This window comes from Mobula hypostoma, chromosome 5 (genome assembly GCF_963921235.1).
Source record: "Mobula hypostoma chromosome 5, sMobHyp1.1, whole genome shotgun sequence".
Lineage (NCBI taxonomy): Eukaryota > Metazoa > Chordata > Chondrichthyes > Myliobatiformes > Myliobatidae > Mobula > Mobula hypostoma.
In genome coordinates, this window is record NC_086101.1 from 197,947,618 (window position 1) to 197,972,152 (window position 24,535).

The 24,535-nt window shown below is 42.1% G+C and overlaps 1 protein-coding gene across 4 annotated transcripts in view; it reads right to left on the reverse strand.

Annotated features, from left to right (window-relative positions):
• Positions 1–24,535, reverse strand: part of LOC134347278 (nipped-B-like protein) — a 518,044-nt gene that overhangs the window by 317,989 nt on the left and 175,520 nt on the right. For all 4 annotated transcript variants that reach the window (XM_063049674.1, XM_063049675.1, XM_063049673.1 and 1 more), the window contains 2 exons: positions 15,908–16,068; positions 1,360–1,450 (listed from right to left, as the gene is read on the reverse strand). In XM_063049674.1, coding sequence (XP_062905744.1) covers positions 1,360–1,450; positions 15,908–16,068 — 252 coding nt within the window. The remainder of the gene's footprint in view (positions 1–1,359; positions 1,451–15,907; positions 16,069–24,535) is intronic.

A 24,535-nucleotide genomic window follows, 5' to 3' on the forward strand; every position in this document is an offset into this window, starting at 1 on the left:
CTACAGGTTCTGCTTTCATTTGGAGTTGAAGAACATCAAGAATGAGTGCTCAAGATACATGAAATCAGGTTGCAAGATTCTTACAACCCAAAGCTAGGAATTTCAGAGAACATTTTGAACATCCAGGTGTAAAGATCAGCTTCAGTATTGCACTTGCTTAATGCAAGAATACTATCAAAGTTACAAAGTCAGCTGAGCAGGTACAGGTTTAACCCACAAACATCTTTACTGATAATTTAAACTGACAGAATACACAAACTTTTTATATTCTTAAACATCCAAATCTCAGATTAGGCGGCACCAGTAGAGAAACAGATTAATGTCTCAAGATGACCAACTCTTCCGTTGAAATATAAACAAGCTGAACCAGTCTATTTTTGTTTTCACAGATGCTGGCTGATCTGCTAATATCTATGATTTTGTTTTAATTAAGTATAACTACTATAATCTAAAGACATTCAGTTATCAAACACATGTACTCATTCAATCAAATTTATCATCTTGATTAAACAATTTCCACCAAAGAACCCTCTTTATATAGCTATACCTCAAACCTAACAGCCACAAATCAAATAAGGTCATAGAGAACTGTCTAGCAACTAACAGATGCTGATCCTCAATGGTAAGCTTACAGTCATGAAGTAATAGAAAGGTAGCAAGGTAAGAGTGCTATTTTCACGACAAACTATACTTCCAATAGGTAAACTGTTGGTACTCCTCCCAACAGCCATTCCTGGAAATTGCTCCACTTCAGCTTTAGATCTCACCATTGTAGATCAAAAGTGGCCAACTTCACCCCCAGTACCGCTGACAATTTAGCATATTTAACATATTTGAACAACTGGGAGAGAACAAATTTTGCAATACAACTATTATGCATAAAAAACCCAGACTACAAACTAAAAACATGAAACATTCAATAATTTCAGTATAGTTATCAAAATTTAGGGACCAAAAGATGTATCAGTAAATAATCATTCTCAAAGCTAGTATCAGATCACATCTCAATTACATTGCTGCTACATTAGGGCAACACAGTAGCATAATGATAGGGGTTAAATTCCCACCGCTGTCTATAGGGAGTTTTACATTCTCCCCATAACCACGTGGGTTTCCACTCTGTGCTCCAGTTCCTCCCACATTAGTATATTGCAGGCATACATTCTTCACGCAGGAAGCAATACAACACTTATAGGCTGCCTCCAGCACATCCTGAGATTGTGTTGTCCATTGATGCAAACAACGCATTTCTCTATGTGTTTCAATATACATGTGACAAATACAGCTAATCTCTCTGTAATTAGTTACATAATCTATTTTTCTATACACCATATACATAAATGCATCATATAAAAGTACCTTTTGGAGTCCCATCACTGTTCGCGGGAGAACACACTGCCTGTGGGGACCTTAAAGGGAAGGAGGCATTTCTCAATGAAGAATCACCATCCTATAACAAAAATGATTAAAAAAAAATTAGCCTAAAACATTTTATAACTAAGCAAATCCAATATAACCAGCTGAAGGAGAAAAACCTTGGTTTTAACAACAAATGAAAAATCAAAAAGACAGCAGATGGGAAAAAGAACCAAATGCTAGACAAATTCAAATCAGGCAGCACTTCTGTAAAGAGAAATATTTGGCAATTTACAAGTATGATTTCTGCCTGAAATGTGTTTGCAGCATTTTGTTTGAATTTTAGAAATTTAACAGCATCCTTCAATAAAATGTAATAGTTTTGCAGCCACTATTGTATTTAAAAAATGCAAAATAAGGTCCTGCAAACAGCAATGCCCAGTTAATCTTTTTTCACTGAAGGGACAAAAATTGGCCTGTGCAGAAGAAAACATCCCAGATCTTCCTTGAATAGTACCAGGTGATCCCTTGCATGCACAAGATGGTAGAGAACAGCACCTCCAAAATCATGTGTTCAAGTGGAAAAAAGCAAAACAAAGTGAAATTGCATCCAAGATAAAGCAAAAAGATGGGAATGTTATTGGAAATAAATGAGACAGAGGTGTTGAAATATCGAGGCTCTGTTCAGGAAAAGGGAAACTTGCATCACATTTAGGCAGCTGGATAGAAAAGAATCCCCTGATGAATATACAACATTTAAAAGAGCAAGCTTAAGAGGGAACTCAGGAGGGATGAGATGGGTTTGACAGGCAACGTCAATGAAAATCCCAAGAGGTTCTTCAGTTATATTAACAGTAAAAGGGTACACAGGGTGAGATTATGTCCTCCTAAAGACCATCAGAGCTATATGAGCACCCTCAGGAAATGGCCGAGATTTTTAATGACCGTTTTTTATTTCCCTTCTGAGAACATCATGGACGCCGAGGAAAGTGTTCGGCATGCTACAATAAGTGGCTAGGACTTGGAACATATGCATAACATGAGGAAGGATGTATTTGCAGCCTTGGAGCACATTAATGCGGGCAAATCCCCGAATTAAGTGCACTCCCGGACTTTATAGGAAGCCAAGGAAGAAATCACAGAGGGCCTTATTTGCTTCATTTTTAGCCACTGGTGAAGTTCCATAAGACTAGAGGATGACTAATGCTGTTCCACTGTTCAAGGGTATCAAGGACATAATGGGTCAAACTACACCCCAGTGAGCCTGACTCCAATTGTAGGGCAGTTACTGGAGGGAATTCTGAGGAATAAAATCTACTATCATTTGGATAATGTAGGCCTGATGAGGAATAATCACTGTGGCTTTGTGCATGGGAGGTCATGTAATGTATGATGAATCTTTTGAGTGTTTTGCAAAGAGGTAACTTAGGGGATAGATGAAGGTAAGGCAGTGGATGTTGTCTGTATGGACTATAGTAAGGCCTTTGACATAGCAGGCTAATCTGGAAGGTTTGGTCACATAGGAATCAGGTGGAGCTAGTAAAGTAGTGATAGAAAGCAGAGGGTTATGGTTGAAGGTTAATTCTCCAACTAGAGGCATGTGACTACTGGGGTACTCCAAGGTTCAGTGGTGGGACCTCTGTTATTCATTACTTCTATAAATAACTTTGCCATCCATGTGCATTGCATGATAAGCTTGCTGATGATACTAAATGGGAACCTTGTTGATGACGAAGCAGGTTATAATGGATTACAATAAGATCTTGAACAGTTAAGGAGGAAGGGTGAGAGAGAGAAAATAAGAATTTCAAATTAGCTTAGTGTAAGGTAATATAATTTGGACATTCCAACTAAGGTAGGACTTAGAAGGTAAGAATGGTAGGGCACCAATGAGTATTGAGGAACAGAGGAGCCTGGGAGTAAAAGAGTACATTGCTTGCTAAAAACAACTTCACAAATAAACAATGGTAAAGAATGCATTTAGCACGCTGGCTTTCATCAGTCAGGACATTGAGATTAGGAGTGATGACATTATTATGCAGTTATACAAGTCACTGGTGAAGCTGCACTTAGAAACATAGAACATAGAAACATAGAAAATCTACAGCACAATACAGGCCCTTTGGCCCACCGCTGCCGCCGGCAGCCCATTCCATGCACTCACCACTCGCTGCGTAAAAAAAAACTTGCCCTTGACATTTCCTCTGTACCTGCTTCCAAGCACCTTAAAACTGTGCCCTCTCGTGCTTGCCATTTCAGCCCTAGGAAAAAGCCTCTGACTATCCACACAATAAATGCCTCTCATTATCTTGTACACCTCTATCAGGTCACCTCTCATCCTCCGTCGCTCCAAGGAGAAAAGGCCGAGTTCACTCAACCTATTCTCATAAGGCATGCTCCCTAATCCAGCCAACATCCTTATAAATCTCCTCTCTACACTTTCTATGGTTTCCACATCCTTCTTGTAATGAGGCGACCAGAACTGAGCATAGTACTCCAAGCGGAGTCTGACCAGGGTCCCATATAGCTGCAACATTACCTCTTGGCTCTTAAACTTAATCCCACAATTGATGAAGGCTAATGCACCGTATGGCTTCTTAACTAGAGTCAATCTGTGTAGCAGCTTTGAGTGTCCTATGGACTTGGACCCCAAGATCCCTCTGATCCTCCAAACTGCCAAGAGTTTTGCCATTAATACTATATTCTGCCATCATATTTGACCTACCAAAATGAACCACCTCACACTTATCTGGGTTGAACAGCATCTGCCACTTCTCAGCCTGGTTTTGCATCCTATCAATGTCCCACTGTAACCTCTGACAGCCCTCCACACTATCCACAACACCTCCAACCTTTGTGTCATCAGCAAATTTACTAACCTATCCCTCCACTTCCTCATCCAGGTCATTCATAAAAACCACAAAGAGTAGGGGTCCTGATAAAGTATGTAAAAGGTTAACATGTCATTAAACATAAGAGACTGCTTTTTCTGCAAGAAAACTTGATGATGAACAGATGTGCAAATTTTGTTAGAGCACTATTTCTTCTTGAAGATAGCCAACTCGGGTTTTAGGATATTTATCTTCTTGTGTAGTCATGCATAGAGATAGGACAGCTCCGGTCTGTTTTATGTGTGAGCCATTATGCTTATTTTGTAATTTGTCTTTTGGAGCTGTCATATAGGGAATAACTTCGGCTCCGCCCTGTCTTGTGTGGGGTGTATCTGGACAAATATATCTGTGTTGTAAGGGGAATTGTTTGTTAGTTGGTGGATCGGGCAGGAACAGTCATAGACTGTTCCTGTTTGAGCGACTAACTGAGTAAGCCCCAGGTGCTTTGAGTAAAGACTGGATTCGACTTCCAAAGTCCCAGAACAGATCCCTGAGGCACATCACTGGTCATCAGCCTCCATGCAGAATATGACCCATCTACAACCACTCCTTGCCTTCTGCGGGCAAGCCAGTTCTGGATCCACAAAGCAAGGTCCCCTTGGATCCCATGCCTCCTTACTTTCTCAATAAGCCTTGCATGGGGTACCTTATCAAATATCTTGCTAAAATCCATATACACTACATCTACTTAAAGTACTGTATACAGTTTTGGCTGCTGTTAGAAAGACATTAAGCTGGACAGTGCAGAGGAAATTTTTGAGGGTACTTATTGGATGAGAGTTATAAAGACAGATTGGCTATGCTATAACCTTATACCTTCAAGCATAGGAGAACGCAAGGTGACCTCAAAGGAGTATATAAAATCATAAAGGGTATAGATAAGAAGGACATTCATAGTCTTTTCCCCCAGATTTGGCGAATCCAAAATAAAAGTACACAGGTGCAAGATAAGAGGAAAGAAATTTAACAGATCTGGGAGGTAGCTTTACAAAGATAGTAGTGAGTAACCACAATGAGCTGTCAGAGGAAGCATTCAAGGTGGGTACATATTTAGTGGACAGCGAAGGTTGTCTAAGGTTACAACAGAATCTATGCCAACTGGCAAAGTCAATAAGAGAATGACAGATAGAATTTAATACATTTAAAGTGATGGATTTTGCAAAGTTAAACTATGGCAGAGCCCTGGAAAGATAATGTCGATCATGTAGACTTAGTGGTATAGGTAAACAGTTCCCTGAAAATAACTACACCTGTAGACACATCAGTAAAAGCAGAGGCACATTTGCCTACATCAGCTCATGCACTGTATACAGAGTTTTTGATCGTCATGTTACATTTGTAAAAACATTGATTTGGTTGCACTTGGAGTATTGTGTAGAGATCTGGAAGATATTTAAGCTAGAGAGGGGTAAAAAGATTCAGGGGAACGTTGCCTAGACTGGAATGCCTGAGATTACGAAAAGAAATTCTACTAGGCCACCTTCTGCTGTTGTGCATAGGATAAAATTACCAATTGATCTTAAAGCACGTAAAGTAACAAAGTCATTACTAGTATGGTTCAACTTCCTTCCCAAAGTGCGATGATCACCAGAGCACTAAATTCTCCAACGGTGCAGTGACTAACAGCGCACTAAATACTCTAGTCATGGTGACCACCCGTGCAGTAAATACTCCAGCCGCCCCGGTGACCACCTGTGCAGTAAATACTCCAGCTGCCCCAGTGACCACCCGCGCAGTAAATACTCCAGCCGCCCCGGTGACCACCCGTTCGGTAAATACTCCAGCCGCCCAGTGACCACCCATGCAGTAAATACTCCAGCCGCCCCGGTAACCACCTGTGCAGTAAATACTCCAGCCATCGCGGTGACTATCTGTGCAGTAAATACTCCAGCTGCCCAGTGACCACCCGTGCAGTAAATACTCCAGCCGCCCCGGTGACCACCCGTTCGGTAAATACTCCAGCTGCCCAACGACCACCCGTGCAGTAAATACTCCAGCCGCCCCGGTGACCACCCATGCAGTAAATACTCCAGCTGCCCCGGTGACCACCCGTTCAGTAAATACTCCAGCCGCCCAGTGACCACCCGTGCAGTAAATACTCCAGCCGCCCAGTGACCACCCGTGCAGTAAATACTCCAGCCGCCCCGGTGACCACCTGCGCAGTAAATACTCCAGCCGCCCCGGTGACCACCTGCGCAGTAAATACTCCAGCCGCCCGGTGACCACCAGCGCACTAAATACTCCAGCCGCCCCAGTGACCATCTGTGCAGTAAATACTCCAGCCACCCTGGTGACCACCTGTGCAGTAAATACTCCAGCCGCCCTGGTGACCACCTGTGCAGTAAATACTCCAGCCGCCCTGGTGACCACCTGTGCAGTAAATACTCCAGCCGCCCCGGTGACCATCAGCGCAGTAAATACTCCAGCCGCCCCAGTGACCATCTGTGCAGTAAATACTCCAGCCGCCCTGGTGACCACCTGTGCAGTAAATACTCCAGCCGCCCTGGTGACCACCTGTGCAGTAAATACTCCAGCCGCCCCGGTGACCACCAGTGCAGTAAATACTCCAGCCGCCCCGGTGACCACCAGCGCACTAAATACTCCAGCCGCCCCGGTGACCACCCGTGCACTAAATACTCCAGCCGCCCCGGTGACCACCAGCGCACTAAATACTCCAGCCACCCGGTGCCCACTAGCTCTCTAAATAGTCCAGCCATGCAGTGACCATCTGCACATTGAATACAGGCCTCCAAACAGCAGCGGGATGTGGATTACAAATCACAGCAATAGATAGAAAAGGCATATCAGAAAGGCAACGTCATGAAAATCGTTGGGGATTTTAACATAAAAGTGGAATGGGAAAACAAGGCCAGTACCGGACCTCAAGAGAGAGAATTTGTAGAATGTCTAAAGGATGGCTTTTAAGCATGACATAACATCGCTTAACCATTGAGCATGAGCAGGTGGAGCAACATCCTTCCACTTAAGCAACAATGCCCTCCTAGCTATAAGAGAAATAAAAGCCAAAATGTGCAAATCAGGTGTCTCCAAGATAATATCTTTTTCCTCCAACAATACTGAATAAGGCAGTCAAAGGGTTAGGTTCAAAATTTACTTTGAAAAGTACAGAAAAAGTTTGGAATACTTCCTTCCAATATTTTTCAAGACTCGGGCATGACCAGAACATATGAATTAATGAAGCTTCTCCATTGTTACATCTGTCACAAGAGGGAGATAAATCCAAATAAAAACAAGACAGCTTATTTTTAGTCACGTGGGCCCTTTAGAGAAGATTTGTTGTTCAATTTCTGAATCTAGACAGGACTTTCGAACATTGTGGGGACCATTTTTGAATTATTTTCAAAATCTTTGATTTGTTATTATGTACAGATGTTGGCTAATAATATGTTTTACTATAGGATAAGGATTTTTCCCTTTTTTCTTTCTTTACCAAACAGTTTATCTTGGTAGTGGGTTTAGATTTTTTTTGTATAATAAAATTATTATTTTCAATATTACGATTCAATTTAATTTACATGAATATGGGGTAATGAGACCATAAGTGTGATTTAAATATATTGTAATTGATATATAATATATCCTCCTGTACTCTGTATTCTTTCCTGTAAGAAATCAATTAAAATATTGAAGAAAGAAAGAAAGGATGGCTTTTTAGAACAGTTTGTTGTGCCCACTAGGGGATCGGCTCTGCTGGATTAGGTGTTATGCAATGATCCGGAGGTGATAAGAGAGCTTAAGGTGAGGGAATCCTAAGGGAACTGTGATGACAATATGATCGAGTTCACTTTGAAATTTAACAGGGAAAAAATAAAATCTAATGTGTCGGTATTACAGTGGAATAAAGGAAATTACAATGGCATAGGAGGGGAACTGGTCGAAGTTGACCAGAAAGGGACATTTGCAGGAAGGACAGCAGAGCAGCAATGGCTGGAATTTTTGCGAAAAATGAGGGAAGTGCAAGACAAATATATTCCAAATACGAAGAAATTTACAAAGGGAAGAAGGACACTACCGTGGCGACAAGTGAAGTCAGAGCCAAAGTAAAAGCAAAAGAGACGGCATCCAAGGAAGCCAGAGCTAGTGGGAAGATAGAGGATTGGGGAGCTTTTAAAAACTTGCAGAAGGAAACTAAGAAGGTCATTCGGAAGGAAAAGATGAATTATGAGAGGAAGCTAGTGACTAATATCAAAGAAGATACTAACAGCTTTTTTAAGCATATAAAGGGTAAAAGAGAGTCGAGGGTAGATATAGGACCAATACAAAATGACGCTGGAGATATTGTAATGGGAGATGCAAAGATGGCAAAGGAACTGAACGCATATTTCGCATCAGCCTTCACAGTGGAAGACATCTACAGTATACCGGACATTCAAGATTGTCAGGGAAGTGAGTTTTGTGCAGTGAAAATTACAACTGAAAAGGTGCTCAGGAAGCTTAATGGTCTGAGGGTGGATAAATCTCCTGGACCTGATGGAACGCACCCTCAGGTTCTGAAGGAAGTAGCTGAAGAGATTGCGGAGGCATTAACGATGATCTTTCAAGCATTGTACCGGATGGCTGGAAAATTGCAAATGTTACTCTGTTATTTAAGAAGGGTGGGAGGCCGCAGAAATGAAACTATAGACCTGTTAGCCTGACATCAGTGGTTAGGAAGTTGTTAGAATCGATTGTTAGGGATGAGATTACGGCGTACCTGGAGGCACACGACAAGATAGGCCAAAGCCAGCTTGGCTTCCTGAAAGGAAGATCCTGTCTGACAAACCTACTTCAATTCTTTGAGGAAATTACAAGCAGGGTAGACAAAGGAGATGCAGTAGACGTGGTGTACTTGGATTTTCAAAAGGCCTTTGACAAGGTGCCGCATAAGGCTGCTTACCAAGATAACTGCCTATGGAATTACAGGGAAGTTACTAGTGTGGTTGGAGCATTGGCTGGTCAGCAGAAAACAGAGAGTGGGAATAAAAGGATCCTATTGTGGCTGGCTGTCAGTGGAGTTCCACAGGGGTCGGAGTTGGGGCTGTTACTTCTTACGAAGTATGTCAATGATTTGGACTACGGTATTAAGAGATTTGTGCCTAAATTTGCCGATGATACAAAGATAGGTCGAGGAGTGGGTAGTGTTGAGAAAACAGAGAGCCTGCAGAGAGACTTAAGATAGCTTAGGGGAATGGGCAAAGAAGTGGCAAATGAAATACAATGTTGGAAAGTGTATGGTCATACACATTGCTGGAAAAAATAAATGGGCAGACTATTATTTAGATGGGGAGAGAATTCAAAATGCAGAGATGCAAGGGAGTCCTTGTGCAAGATACACTAAAGGTTAACCTGCAGGTTGAGTCGGTTGTGAAGAAGGTGAATGCATTTCTAGAGGTACAGAATATAAAAGCCGGGATGTGATGTTGAGGCTCTATAAGGCACTCGTGGGGCCAGACTTGGAGTATCCTTATTCTAGAAAGGATATACTGACATTGGAGAGGGTTCAGGGAAGATTCACGAGAATGATTCCAGGAATGAAAGGGTTACCATATGAGGAACGCCTGGCAGCTCTTGGGCTATATTCCCTGGAGTTCAGGAGAATGGGGGGGAGGGGGGACCTCATGAAATTACTAGGCTTACCTATAGCCCTCTATTTTACTAAGGTAGGGACATGTTCGGCACAACTCTGTGGGCTGAAGGGCCTGTATTGTGCCGTAGGTTTTCTATGTTTCTATATATTTTCCACTTTCCTGTCAGTCTTGATGACTGTACAGGATCAGAATCCTCTATTCCAACATGTTTCAGCCATGTTCTCTGTGTGGAATCTGAGTTCTTCCAGATTTCTATCTTTATGCCAAGTAGATATAAAGATTAGAGTGAGTAAGGTAAATGAATCATTGGGGGGAGAGGGAGTGATCATAACATGCTCAGATTCACCCTGAAATTTGAGAAGGCAAATCTAAAGTCAGATGTTGAGGATCAGAGGGATCTTGGGGTCCGAGTCCATAGAACACTCAAAGCTGCTGTGCAGGTTGACTCTACGGTTAAGGTATATGGTGCATTGGCCTTCATCAATATTTGGATTGAGTTTAAGAGCTGAGAGGTAACATTGCAGCTGTACAGGACCTTGGTCAGACCTCAGTTGGAGTACCATGCTCAGTTCTGGTCGACTCACTACAGGAGTGATGTGGAAACCATAGAAAGGGTGCAGAGAGGACTTACAAGGATGCCTTATGAGAATAGGTTGAGTGAACTCAGCCTTTTCTCCATGGAGCGATGGAGGATGTGAGGTGACCTAACAGGTGTACAAGATGATGAAAGGCTCTGATCGTGTGGATAGTCAGGGGCTTTTCCCCAGGACTGAAACAGCTAACACAAGAGGGTATAGTTTTAAGGTGCTTGGAAGTAGGTACAGAGGAGATGTCAAGGGTAAGTTTTTTAATGCAGAGAGTGGTGAGTGCGTGGAATGGGCTGCCGGCGATGGTGGTGGAGGTGGATACGATAGGGTCTTTTAAGAGACTCCAGGATAAGTACATGGAGCTTAGAAAAATGGGTAACCCTAGGTAATTTCTATGGTAAGGACATGTTCAGCACAGCTTTGTGGGCCGAAGGGCCTGTATTGTGCTGTAGGTTTTCTATGTTTCTACGTTTCTAAAACATTCCAAATGTTAAACGGTTTGAACAGATTAGATATGGTAAAGTTATTTCCCAGGGTAGGGGATTCTAGGACAAGAAGGCACGACTTCAAGATTGAAGGACATCCATTTAGAACAGAGATGCGGAGAAATCATTTTAGTCAGAGGATGGTAAATCTGTGGAATTTGTTGCCACGAGCGGCTGTGGAGGCCAAGTCATTGGGTGATTTAAGGCAGAGATAGATAGGTTCTTGATTAGCCAGGGCATCAAAGGGTATGGGGTGAAAGCAGGGGAGTGGGGATGACAGGATGAAGTGGATCAGCCCATGATTGAATGGCGGAACAGACTCAATGGGCCAAATGGCCTACTTCTGCTCCTATATCTTATGGTCTTAAGGAATACTCCAGCCTTCCGGTGACCACCAGTGCACTAAATAGACAGCCCGTGTGGTGACTACCAGCACATGAAATACACCAGCCATGCGGTGACCATTAGCACACCGAATACCCCAGCCGGCTGGTGACCACCAGTGCACTAAATACTCCAGCTGTGTGGTGACCTTCAGCGCAGTAAATGCATCAGTCACCCAGTGAACTCCGGCACACTAAGTACTCCAGCCTCCCGGTGACCATCGGTGCACTAAATACTGCAGCCATGCAGTGACCATTAGCGCACTGAATATACCAACTATGTGGTGACCACCAGCGCACAAAATTACTCCAGCCACCCGGTGACCACCATCACACCAAATACTTCAGTCATACAGTGACCATTAGCGCACTAAATATTCCCGCTCTGCAGTGACCACCAGCGCACAAAATACTTCAGCCTCCTGAAGACACCAGCACACTAAATACTGCAGCCGTACGGTGACCACAGCGCACAAAAGAACCCAGCGGACTGGTGACCACCAGCATATGAAAGACTCCAGCTGCCCGGTGATCTCGGGCGCACTAAATACTCTAGCTGCGAGGTGATCACCAGCGCACGAAATACACAGGCTTTGTGGTGACCATCAGCGCACTAAATACACCAGCCATGCGGAGACTACCTGTGCACTAAATACACCAGCCATGCAGTGACCACCAGCACTATAAATATTCTGGCAGTGCAGTGACCATCAGTGTACTAAATACTTCAGCCTCCCGGAGACCACCAGTGTACAAATACTCCAGCCGTACACTGATCACCATCGTAATAAATACTCCAGCTGACGGGTGACCACCAGTGCACTAAACACACAGGCCGTGTGGTGACTACCAGCGCACTAAATACACCACCAATGCGGTGACCACAGGCGCACCAAATACTGCAGACGTGCGGTCACCTCTGGCACACTAAATACTCCAGCCGCATGGTGACCACCAACGCACTAAATATTCCAGCTGTGTTCTGACCACCAGCACACTACATACTCCAGACATATGGTGACCATCAGCGCACTAAACACATCAGCCACTTGGTGACCACCAGGGCACTCAATGCACCAGCTTATGTGGTGACAACCAGCGCACAATAAATACTTCAGCTCCTGAAGATACCAGCACACTAAATACTGCAGCCGTACGGTGACCACAGCGCTAAAAAGAACCCAGCGGACCGGTGACCACCAGCACATGAAAGACTCTAGCTGCCCGGTGATCTCAGGCGCACTAAATACTCTAGCTGCGAGGTGATCACCAGCGCACAAAATACACAGGCCTTGTGGTAACCACCAGCCATGCGGAGACCACCTATGCACTAAATATTCCAGTCGTGCGGTGATCATTAGCGCACTAAATACACCAGCCATGCAGTGACCACCAACACAATAAATATTCCAATTGTGCGGTGACCATCAGTGTACTAAATACTTCAGCCTCCCGGAGACCACCAGCGCACAAATACTCCAGCCGTACACTGATCACCATCACAATAAATACTCCAGCTGACCGATGACCACCAGTGCACTAAACACACAGGCTGTGTGGTGACCACCTGTGCAATAGTATTCCAGCTGCGGCCTAACCAAAATTTTTATAAAATGGCACAATAATATCCCTGCTCTTAAATGCCTTAGCTAATAAAGTGTCTCAAATAGTTCTTTATCACTTCATCTACATGTGCAGATACCTTCAGAGATCTTGGGTCTCAGACACAAAGATCTTGCTGCTCCTCAATAAGTCCCAAGGCCTTACCATTCATTGTTTATATCTCAGCTTATTAAACCTTTCAAAGTACATTACCTCACACTAAGGATTAAATTATGTCATTTTTCTGTCCATTGTTCAACTGATCTCAACTACATTTCCTAAATTACCCTCATTTTTTCACTGCAGGAGAGAATACTTTGGCATGGGGTGTGAATGAATGAATAAATATTTGAGTAAATAAAAGACAACTGAGAACTGAAGGGGAAGTGTTTCCTGGGATAGATGATACTTGTGACTAAACTTGCAAAATATGTAGAGAAAAAAATAGACTAAAATGACATTATTTCACTTTTTTATTTCAATGGTTTTATTACACTTCTCAACTTACCCATACACACATCTCAAGAGAATCATATGTACATGTATACGTGTGCAAGTTGCTTAGAATTACCAGGAATATTGAACTTAATTCTATAAATAAGGTCTTAATATCCGCTGTGAACTCTGGAATAAGGGGTCAATCTGCTTTTCTATCATCTGTGCCAGAAGAAAGGCAATGCTGAAAGGACACTACTGGATCTCCCTACTAATATTTTATCTACAGTCGGGCATGGAAAGCTTACAAGTAGCGTACTTGAACATGTCTGCTCCTTCAACTTTGCCATCAAGTTCTGACTTTCACATACCATCATTCAGTGCATCCCTGATTCTTCCCTACCAAAGGATCTTAATGCCTGTGGAACAACGGTCTTTCCAAGTATGATGATAATAACAACAAACAATACTTAGCTATTAGTATTTCTGATTACCATAGACTGACTATAACACCACCTGCTCATATAGCTATTATGAAAACCTTTTATCACCATTCTATCCTCCACTTAAGATTTTTTCTAATTTCTTATTCCCCGAGGACTAGGCATGTCCTGCTTTCACTCCAACTCTTGATTCTGAGATAACTAGTAAAGCCAATGTGTAATCTACACATTTAGCCAGAGGTGAATACAGATGGATTGTGAGGTGATATACTCCCTTGGGAAGAAACTGGAGCATCTGGGGAAACCTATATAGTCAAATGGAGAAAGTGCCCGAAAATAGACAGCACCCTACAGCAGGATCTAACCCAGTTCCCTGAAGCAATGAGACAGCAGCTTTAGCTGGTGTACCATTATACTAATCAATTTCAGAGCCCATTGGGTAGACAGCCATAGACCATAATGTCAACTGCTGAACTATTAATTCTTGCAGAGGAAAATCTAGTGAGCACCTTAGACACTCACATTCAGTTGGGTGGAACTGTAAAATACTCAAATATTCCCCTCCATAGTAGAAAGGTTCTAATTGTATCCACCATTTCATTCCTTCACTTGACTACCAAGTGTCTTTGAAAGCTTGCTTTTACATCTAATAAGTGGTCACCAACCTGAAATTTACAAGTGCTTCTCTCTCCAAAGGTAATGTATGATATGCTGAATATTACTAGCTTTTTTTTTTCATTTCTTATTTCAAATACCTTCAAGTCAGATTCTGGCTAGCCATATAAAGTAAGCAGCAGGGACCTAAGGAGTATCGAGTAGAAGAGTTGGGACACCATGCTTCAGCTGCACAAAATATTGGTTTGACCACCAGTTCTTGTCACTTAACACAGATGTAGCAGTAACAGAGAAAGAGCAGGAGAGCTGCACCAGCGCATTACCTGGAATGAAGGTCTGCATTTATAAGGAGAGGCAAGATAGACTAGGCTTGTTCTCAATGGAACGCAAGGGACCCAGGGCTAACCTTATGAAGATTTATAAAATTATGAAGGACATAGATAAGCTAATCAGAATCTTTATCACAAGGAACTAGTAGTTTAAAGTGAGAGGAAAGTTTAAAGGAGACAGAAGGCTGCAGATGCTGGGATCTGAACAATAAACCATCTGCTGGGTTGAGCAACAACTGTGGGAGCATAGAAATTGTCAACATTTCAGGTCAAGACCCTATAGCAGGACTGAAGCTGGGAGGCAAGTATATAGAAGAGAAGAAGAGGGGTTAAGAAAGGAATTGGAGATGCCACGTAGGAAGAGGGGGCATGGGAGGAGAGAAAGAGATGGAGGCAACCAAGGGAGGGAGGGGGTAAGAAGAGAAGAGATTTTAAAAACTTATTATGGGTAGCTTTAACAACCAACTACAGGGTGAGACTTATTGACCGCCCCAGAACATCCTCAGGACTGTTTCAGTCATTAAAGCAAACACATTTCACTGTATGTTTTGATGCTTCATCGATGTACATGTGACAAATAAAGCTAATCCTTATAATTATGTCAAAAGCAGAACTAAGATTCCATGTTCCTGCTGCTATGAAAAGGTAGAACTGCAAATGAGGCAGGCTAAAGAACTTTAAAATCAAGACATAAATGAAGTTTATGTTCAAGTTTAAGGAAAAATAAATTCAGATATTTTCCTCCCATTGAGTGAAAACAAATTACACTTTGGTTGAATAATGAGGAGCTTTTCAAAACACCGAAATAGCCAACTCTTTATCAATGTAGGTGCAAGCAATGTATGTACTCTATCAAATCCTAGGGACAATGCCTTAATTTTCAAGTTCAAAACAGTATTTCATTTCAAAATATTTGTAAAGATAGATTTCAGGGCATAGGCTTCTGAGTTTAAGCATTATCATCTAAAGTAGTGTAAAACAGCGCTATTACCTTCGCATCAACTGAATCAGGAATTTATTGCTGATTCTCACTATATTCTCTTGTTACTCAAAGATAAACCTCATCTAAAATCCAAAATGCAATTTCACTAACAAATGCTTGAAGTATATTAAGGTTCAGCCTACAGCTTGAACAGAATGCAGTTCAGGCTTGAACAAACAAAATTTTCTGTATCAATGACTGATTTTCCCACCTCTGATCCAAGCCGATGAACCATGTGAATGTAGTCCTCATTTGATCCATGTCTGGAATTATCTGAATGGTGATTTGATGAAGAGCCCGACAACTGACTTGTCACTTTACTATCATGAATATTCCGCATGCCACTGGGAATCATGGGGCTTGAAACAGAAGCTGAAAAGCACAATAAACCATGTTAAACAAATATGGAGTACACGACTGGTGTGCTAAAATGTGCTTCAATCCCAAGCCCCTACAACTAAGGGAAACTACATGCCTCATGAAGAATACATCAGCAATGTTGCACAACCAAACTGGAGCAACGTGTAATTTTACTTAAAAAGTCCTCTCGAGTATGAATTTTACTTAACCTGGACATTAAAACTACAATGGCAAAAGCAAAAATATAATACAAGAATTCACTCTTATGCGTGGCAGGAGTAGATTAAAGCTTTATCAATTTAAAAAGTGAATACTAACAAGCTATGGCTGCAAGAATGGCATCTTACAAAAAGCCAGTAAAAGCTCAATGAACCTAAGAAACTCCCTACTGTGCTTTAACCTATGCCATAGCTAGGCTATGAAGCATCCATAAACAGAGTGAGCTCTGATCAATAACTAGTTATCACACAGAAAGCATTTCAAAATTACACATCTCATGGAAAAGAAAGGTAACTGAAAGGTGCTGAAAAAATAAATGATAAAAGGGATACAGTACAAAGACAAAACTAAGTAGTGAAAGAACAAGTGATTTACTATGGAAAGGTAATGGTGATTGAGGAATGCATCAAATATAAGACAGGAAAGAGTGTGTTGGAGATATCTCGACCCACTCCTCAATCATGTTCAATAGCTTTCACAAGCAACTCTCCTTTCACTTACTCTGTTTTCACTGCCCAAGAAACAAAACACTCTTCCCTGAAGAGCAACTTATTTCTGAATTTAACATTGTGTTCATGAACCCTGCCCACAGCTTTCTGTATTATGTCACTGGAGCTCAATAAGCGCTTCAGGAATCAAATCTTAGCTTCACATTGCAGTTCAATTCCAGATTCATAGCAATATAAGGCCAATCTCGTAAAGTGGAACCTGTCAAACACAAGAGGACATGCCTCAATGTGGCCAAGATCAATATGCTCACAGGTGGCTTTATAGTGCTTTTAGAAAAGGTTTAAACAAATGAGATTATAAAGAAAGAAAAACAGTATTGACAATGGAAGCTATAAACTTCGTGAGAGCATTTGCAAGGCAAAGCAGAGAAAAAAGATTTTTTTAAAAAACATACAAAAGGGGCCACAGACAGAATGAAATTACATTTAAGTGTCTGTCTAAATGCCTCAAATGTAATAATTGTATTGGGTCCATCAACTCCTCTGCCAGCACATTCCACATGCAGAACACCTTCTATGTGAAAAATATGAAACAATGCCAGAATTGGTAGAGGTGAGGAGAATTACAACTTTTAAAAGACAATCCAACCAACCATAAAACCTAGGAGCAGAATTAGACCATTCGGCCTATCAAGTTTGCCCCACCATCCTATCATAGCTGATATATTGTTCCTCGACCCCATTCTCCAGCCTGATTCATCAAGACCTATCAACCTCTGATTTAAATATACCCAATGACGCGGCCTGCACAACCGTCTGCGGTAAGGAACTCCACAGATTCACTATATATGGTCTAAAGAAATTTTTCTTCATCTGTTCTAAATGGACGTCCCTCAATTCTGAGGCTGTGCCCCCCTGCTCACAATACCAAGTCCAAATGCTATATAAAGACACAGTATTGTATCCTTGGCATTGTATTCTAGTCCCCTCAAAATGAATGCTAACATTACATTTGCCTTCCTTATCACCAACTAAACCTGCAAGTTAATCTTCATGAAATCCAGCATGAGGACTTCCAAGTCAGTTCCTTTGGAAATCTTCTCCCCATTTAGAAAATAATATGACCACACACTTCCCGACACTGTACATCAGTGGTCACCAACCTTTTTAAGCCCAAGATCCCCTACCTCGGTCTTAGTGAAAGGCAGGATCTACCCACTAAATCGTTTAGAGAAAGAACAACACAGATTGTACTTCCAACTTGAGGCCTTTTATTTGGGCTAATGAGAAGATGGGAGGAGAAGATGGCAGCGCACCGCACGTGCGCAGCTCTCCGGTGAAAAATGATGTCGTATCTGTTAAATAGGGGCCGTGGGCAATTTCTGATTTGATGGAGAATGGATGTGAAAGCACAGAGGAACATCTGGAGAACTTTCTGAAACGCTCGTTCGCTGCTGTCGTTACTGCGCCGTCAGGAATCTTTCGGAGGGTAGGCCTCCAAATCCCTGGCCTTGCCTGCTTTTGGCGACCGAGAAAGAGGTCGAATCACTTGGACAGAGATGGCGCTCAGTACTCGGTGTCGGAGAGCTGATCAGAGCTCGAAATTTCCGGATGACTCAGAGTCAGATTGTGGTTGGCATGGCAGGGAGAGTTCTTCCTTCTCCCATCTGCGTGAGATGTGGGACATTTGAGAAACTTTGAACTTTACTGTGCTCACAGACTTCTTCAACAAGTTATGGTATTGTGCACTATTGTAACTATATGTTATAATTATGTGGTTTTGTCAGTTTTTTTAGTCTTGGTTTGTCCTGTGTTTTGTGATATCACACCGGAGGAAATAATGTATAATTTCTTAATGCATGCATTACTAAATGACAATAAAAGAGGACTACGTGTCTTCATAATCTAATCTAATTGTATCTGAATTACATAAAATGCTTTTGTCAAACTTTCAAATTAATTCAACCAAGAAAACACTAACTAGCATATCAAACAGGCCACAGTTGTCTTTAAGAATATTACAATACTTCATACCTTTTGTAGTAACTTCGACTTTGAAAAAGGACCACTCGACAACTTCATGTCCAAATGAATAACTTTATCTGGGACGGCAAAACCAATGTGGCGGAGGGGCTTATACACACATGCGCAGAAAAGACCGAAAGTAAAACCCCGCAACCCCGGAAACAACCTCTGTTTACAAACAGCTTTCCGTAGGAGTATTGCTATATTACCATTATCCTAATTGGTATTAATTGGTGTTGGCGCGTGGCCATGTGGTTAAGGCGTCAGTCTAGTGATCTGAAGGTCGCTAGTTCGAGCCTTGGCTGAGGCATTGTGTGTGTCCTTCAGCAAGGCACTTAACCACACATTGCTCTGCAACGACACCGATGCCAAGGTGTATGGGTCCTAATGCCCTTCCCTTGGACAACATCGGTGGCGTGGAGAGGGGAGACTTGCAGAATGGGCAACTGCTGGTCTTCCATACAACCTTGTCCAGGCGTGCGCCCTGGAAACCTTCCAGGGCGCAAATCCATGGTCTCACGAAACTAACAGATGCCTATTATTATTATTAATTGGTATTAACTTATCTTTAAAATGCTCACATTACACACTTCTCACCCTTTAAATTCCAACATTCCCCAAATGTACAAGAACTGGGAAACAAAAAACAGTGGTGTCATCATCTTGCGTACCTCTGAAACTTGCACTAGTGTCTCAGTAACAGTTTACCAATACAAAACACCTGAAAAACATGGCAGGTTCAACATTCAGTCTAACAAAGGAAACTGTCCATTCCAATATTCAGTCTGTCAGGAGGTTTGCGAGGGCGCTGTGCTGCAACAGATGAAAATTATGAAATCTAAGTACAGGAGCTGTCTTACTGATAGGGTTGCCAACTTTCTCACTCCCAAATAAGGGACAAAAGTAGCAGTCAAATACGGGACACTTGTGTTTACCCCGAGAAAGACTACCATGACCATGAAGCCTTGCACGGGCACCTGTGTGCACATGCGTGACGTGTGCATGCGTGTATGTGCCGATTTTTTCCTACAAATTGGTTTTGGTTTCATCTTCCAGATTATGATACACTGTACATACATTATTTCTACTTTATATAGGCTGTGTATTTATCATATCATTCCTGCTTTTACTATATGTTAGTGTTATTTTAAGTTGTGTGTTATCTGGTATGATTTGGTAGGTTATTTTTTGGGTCTGGGAACGCTCAAAAATTTTTCCCATATAAATTAATGGTAATTGCTTCTTCGCTTTGTGAGATCGCTGGGTAATAAAATGGACGAGTTGACGGCACTAGCCAGGAGTCAGAGAACATTTCGGGAGTGCAGTGTTATGTGTTTTACTGAAACGTGGCTGCACGACTACATACCCAACCAAAACGTTTCCATAAAGGGCTTCCAGACCGTTCGGGCTGACCGGAAGTGCACTGAGAGCGGTAAGCGTAAAGGAGGGGGCTTGCTGTGCTGGTTAACAACAGATGGTGCAATCCTGGTCATATTACGATCAAGGAATGTGTTTGTAGCCTGGATATTGAACTTTTTGCTGTTGGACTCCGGCCATATTATTTGCTAAGGGAAATCTCACATGCAATTGTGGTTGTTGTGTACATCCCTCCCTCTGCCAACCCGATGTCGGTGTGTAACATCATTTATACCGTTGGGCACAGGAGTACATTCAGCCAGAGACTCATTCCACTGGGATGCAGCACTGAGCGGCATGGGAATCATTCCTGCCTGTGGCCATCAAACTTTGCAGCTCCTCCCTTGGAGGATTGGACACCCTGGGCCAATGGGCTGGTCCTGGACTTATTTCCCTCTGACATGGTTTACATATTATTATTTGATTGTTTGTGGTTTTTGTATTGCTATGTTTGTACTCTGTTCTTGGTTGGTACAACTGTAACGAAACCTAATTTCCCTCGGAGTCAATAAAGTATATCTATCTATCTATTTACGCCATTTCGGCTTACGAACAGTTTCATCAGAACGCTCTACCTTAGTGGGGGAAATACGGGACAAGGGCGATTCCATATAGGATAAACCAATTTAGCCCAATATACGGGATGTCCCGGCTAATACGGGACAGTTGGCAACCCTACTTACTGACGAACACCTCACAGACTGTCTCAAACTGGCTGTCTGTAGTTATGAGCCAAATTTCAGGGAACTAGCAGAAAGTATTCAGCCCCAGTCATCACACTGAATGCAACAGTCATTTTTTATTTATTTATTTTTCATGTTGAAATAAAATTAAATAATGAAACATAGAATTAAAGGTGCTGTAATGTGAGCATTATAAAAATAAGTAATACTAATTATGATAGTATTTCCGGGTTGCGGGGTTTTGCTTCCGGTCTTTTCTACCGTGGTGCACGGTGGAGGAGCTACACACATGCACTGGGCAGAAAGAATGGAACAAAAACCCCACAACCCAGAAGCAATCTCTCCTTACAAACAGCTTTCAGTAGCAGAAGTATTGCTATATTACCATTATCCTAATTAGTATTACTTAATTTTTATAATGCTCACATTACAACAGTATTTGTGTATTTACTGGGAAAGTCTCAAAGATAGACCGGTCGATCGTGATTGAATCATGATTGAATGGCAGAGCAGACTTGATGGGCCAGATGGCCTAATTCTGCTCCTACGTCTTATGGTCATGATCACAAGACTCCAACCTGCGCCACTGGTTAGAGGTCAGAGGTCAGAAATAGGAAGATTACACAGTTTAACACGTGGCTAATGAGAACCAAATTATCACCCAATTGTGCCAAAACACAAACTCCTTACACCCATTAACCTGCACCAGGAACATACCCCTTCTCTCCATGTACCTATCCAAACTTCCCTTAAATATCGAAATCGAGTTTGCATGCACCACTTGCACGGGCAGCTCATTCCACACTCGCACAGTCTTCTAAATGAAGACTCCCATGTTCCCCTTAAGCTTTTCACCTTACACCCTTAACCCATGACCTCTAGCTGTAGTCCCATCCAACATCTACACTCATAATTTTGTATACTTCCATCAAATCCCCTCTGTCTTCTATAGTCCTATTCAATCTTTCCATATAACTCAAGTCCTCCAGACCTAGCAACGTCCTTTAAACTTTTAAACCTTGTAAGGTGTCTCTGCACTCTTTCAAACTTATATACATTAAGTGACCAACACTCAAATTAGCTGTTACCAAAGGGGCCCTGATTTCTTGTCTTGTACAACTGCTCTGAAAGATTGAAATTGAGTATGTTTGCACCACTTGTGCCTGCCGTTTGTTCCACACGTTCCCCTTAAACTTTTCACCTTTCACCCTTCACCCATAACCTCTAGTTGAAATCCCACCCAACATCATGGGTCTGTGCCTGGACCTATTCTTTTACGTTATATCAATGATATGGATGACAGAATTGACGGCTTTGTTGCAAAGTTTGCAGTTGATACGAAGCTAGGTGGAGAGACAGGTATTTTTGAGGTAGCAGTGAAAATTAGCAAAGAAGTGGCAGATGGAATATCAAGAAGTGTATGGTCATTTTCTAAATGGAGAGAAAAATACAAAAATCTGAGGTACAAAAGGACTTGGGAGTTCTTGGGCAGGATTCCTTTAAAGTTAATTTGCAGGTTAAGTCTGTGGTGAGGAAGGCAAATTCAATGTTAATATTTCCAGAGGAATAGAATATAAAAGCAAGGATGTAATATTGAGACTTTAGAAAGCACTAGTGAAGCTTCACTTGGGGTATTGTGAGCCCCTTAGAAAGGACATTCTGAAACTGGAGGGGGCTCAAAATGATTCCCCAGGATTGAAAAACTTATCCTATGAAGAGCGTTTGATGGCTCTGGGCCTGTATTCAATAGAATTCAGAAGAATGAAGGGTGACTAACTGAAACTTATTGAATAGTGAAAGGCCTTGATAGAGGAGGCTTCCTGTGCCAGGAGAGTCTAAGAACATAGGACCCAGCCTCAGAATAAGGGTGCATTCTTTTAGAACAGAGATGAGGAGGAATTTATTTAGCCAGAGAGTGGAATTCATTACCACAGGGAGCTGTGGAGGCCTTGTCTTCGTGTATATTTAAGGAAGAGGTTCATAGATTCTTCATTGGTCAGGGCATGAAGTGATGGGGGGGGCGGTAAGGTAGGAGATTGGGGCTGAGAGGAAAACTGGATCAGCCATGGTGAAATGGTAGAGCTGACTGGATGGGCCAAATGGCCTAATTCTGCTCCAATATATTATGGTCTTTTAACATCCCAACTCCTGTATTCAATACTTTGATTTATGAAGACAATGTGTCAAAATCTTTCTTTACAACCCTATCAGCGTTCAATGAACTATGGATCTGTATTCCTAGATCCCTTTGTTCTACCCGATCCTCAGTGCCCCACCATTCGCTGTGTAAAGGCTGATTTATACTTCTGCATCACTTGCGTAGGTTACGCATACATTTGGCGCAGAAGTATAAATCAGCCTTTAGACCTATTCTGGTTGGTCCTACTGCATTCTATTGCCATGATAGCCTGCCTCGCTGTCCACTACACTGCTAATCTTGGTGTCAACTGCAAGTTTGCTGATCCAATTAACAACATAATATCGATCATTGATATAGATGATAAACAATAACAGACCCAGCACCAATCCCTGTGACACCACTAGTCATAGGCCTCTAGTCAGAGAGGTAACCATCTACCACCATTCTCTGGCTTCTCCCACAAAGCCAATGTCTAACTGAATTTACTACCTCATCCTGATTGTCAAGCAACTGAAACTTCTTGACCTATCTCCTATGTGGGACGTTGACAAATGCTTTGTTAAAGTCAGTGTAGGTAACATCCACTGCCTTGTCTTCATCAACTTTTCTGGGAATAGTTCACAAGGTACAGGATAGATACGTCCCAAAGAGGAAGAAGTTTTCAAATGGCAGGGGTAGGCAACCATGGATGACAAAGGAAATTAAGGACTGCATAAAAGCCAAGGAAAGGGCATACAAGGAAGCCAAAGTGAGTGGGCAGTGGGATGATTGGGAAGCTTTTAAAATCCAACAAAAGGCACCTTGAAAAGCTGTAAGGGAAAAGATCAAATATGAGGGTAAGCTAGCCAATAATATAAAGCAGGATACTAAAAAGTTTTTTTCAGATATATAAAGAGCAAAAGGGAGGTGAGAATTGATATTGGACCACTGGAAAATGATACAGGTATTAATGGGGAACAAAGAAATTGCAGATGAACCATATGCGTACTTTGCATTCTTCTCCATTGTGGAGGATACTAGTAGTGTGCCAAAGATCCGTAAGTGTCAGGGAGAAGCAGTGAGTGCTGTTGTTATTACAAAGGGAAAAGTGCAAGGTAAACTCAAAGGTCTTAAGATAGATAAGTTACCTGGACCAAATGGACAACATCCCAGAGTCCTGAGAGCGTTTTCTGAAGAGGTAACAGGTGCATTGGTCATGATCTTTCAAGAATCATTTGATTCTGGCATGGTCCCGGAGGACTAGAAGACTGCAAATGTCTTCATGAAGGCAGAAGAAAGGAAATTATAGGCCTGTTAGCCTAACCTCAGCGGTTGGGAAAGTGTTGGAGTCTATTAAAGGATGAGGTTTCCGGGTACTTGGAGACCAATGATAAAATAAGTCAAAGTCAGCATAGTTTCTGTAAAGGGAAATCTTGTCTGACAAATCTGTTGGAGTTCTTCGAGGAAGTAACAAGCAGAGTTGCCTAAGGAGAACATAAGGAAGAGGAGCAGGAGTAGGCCATCTAGCTGACGAGCCTGCTCCACCAATCAATGAGATCATAGCTAAT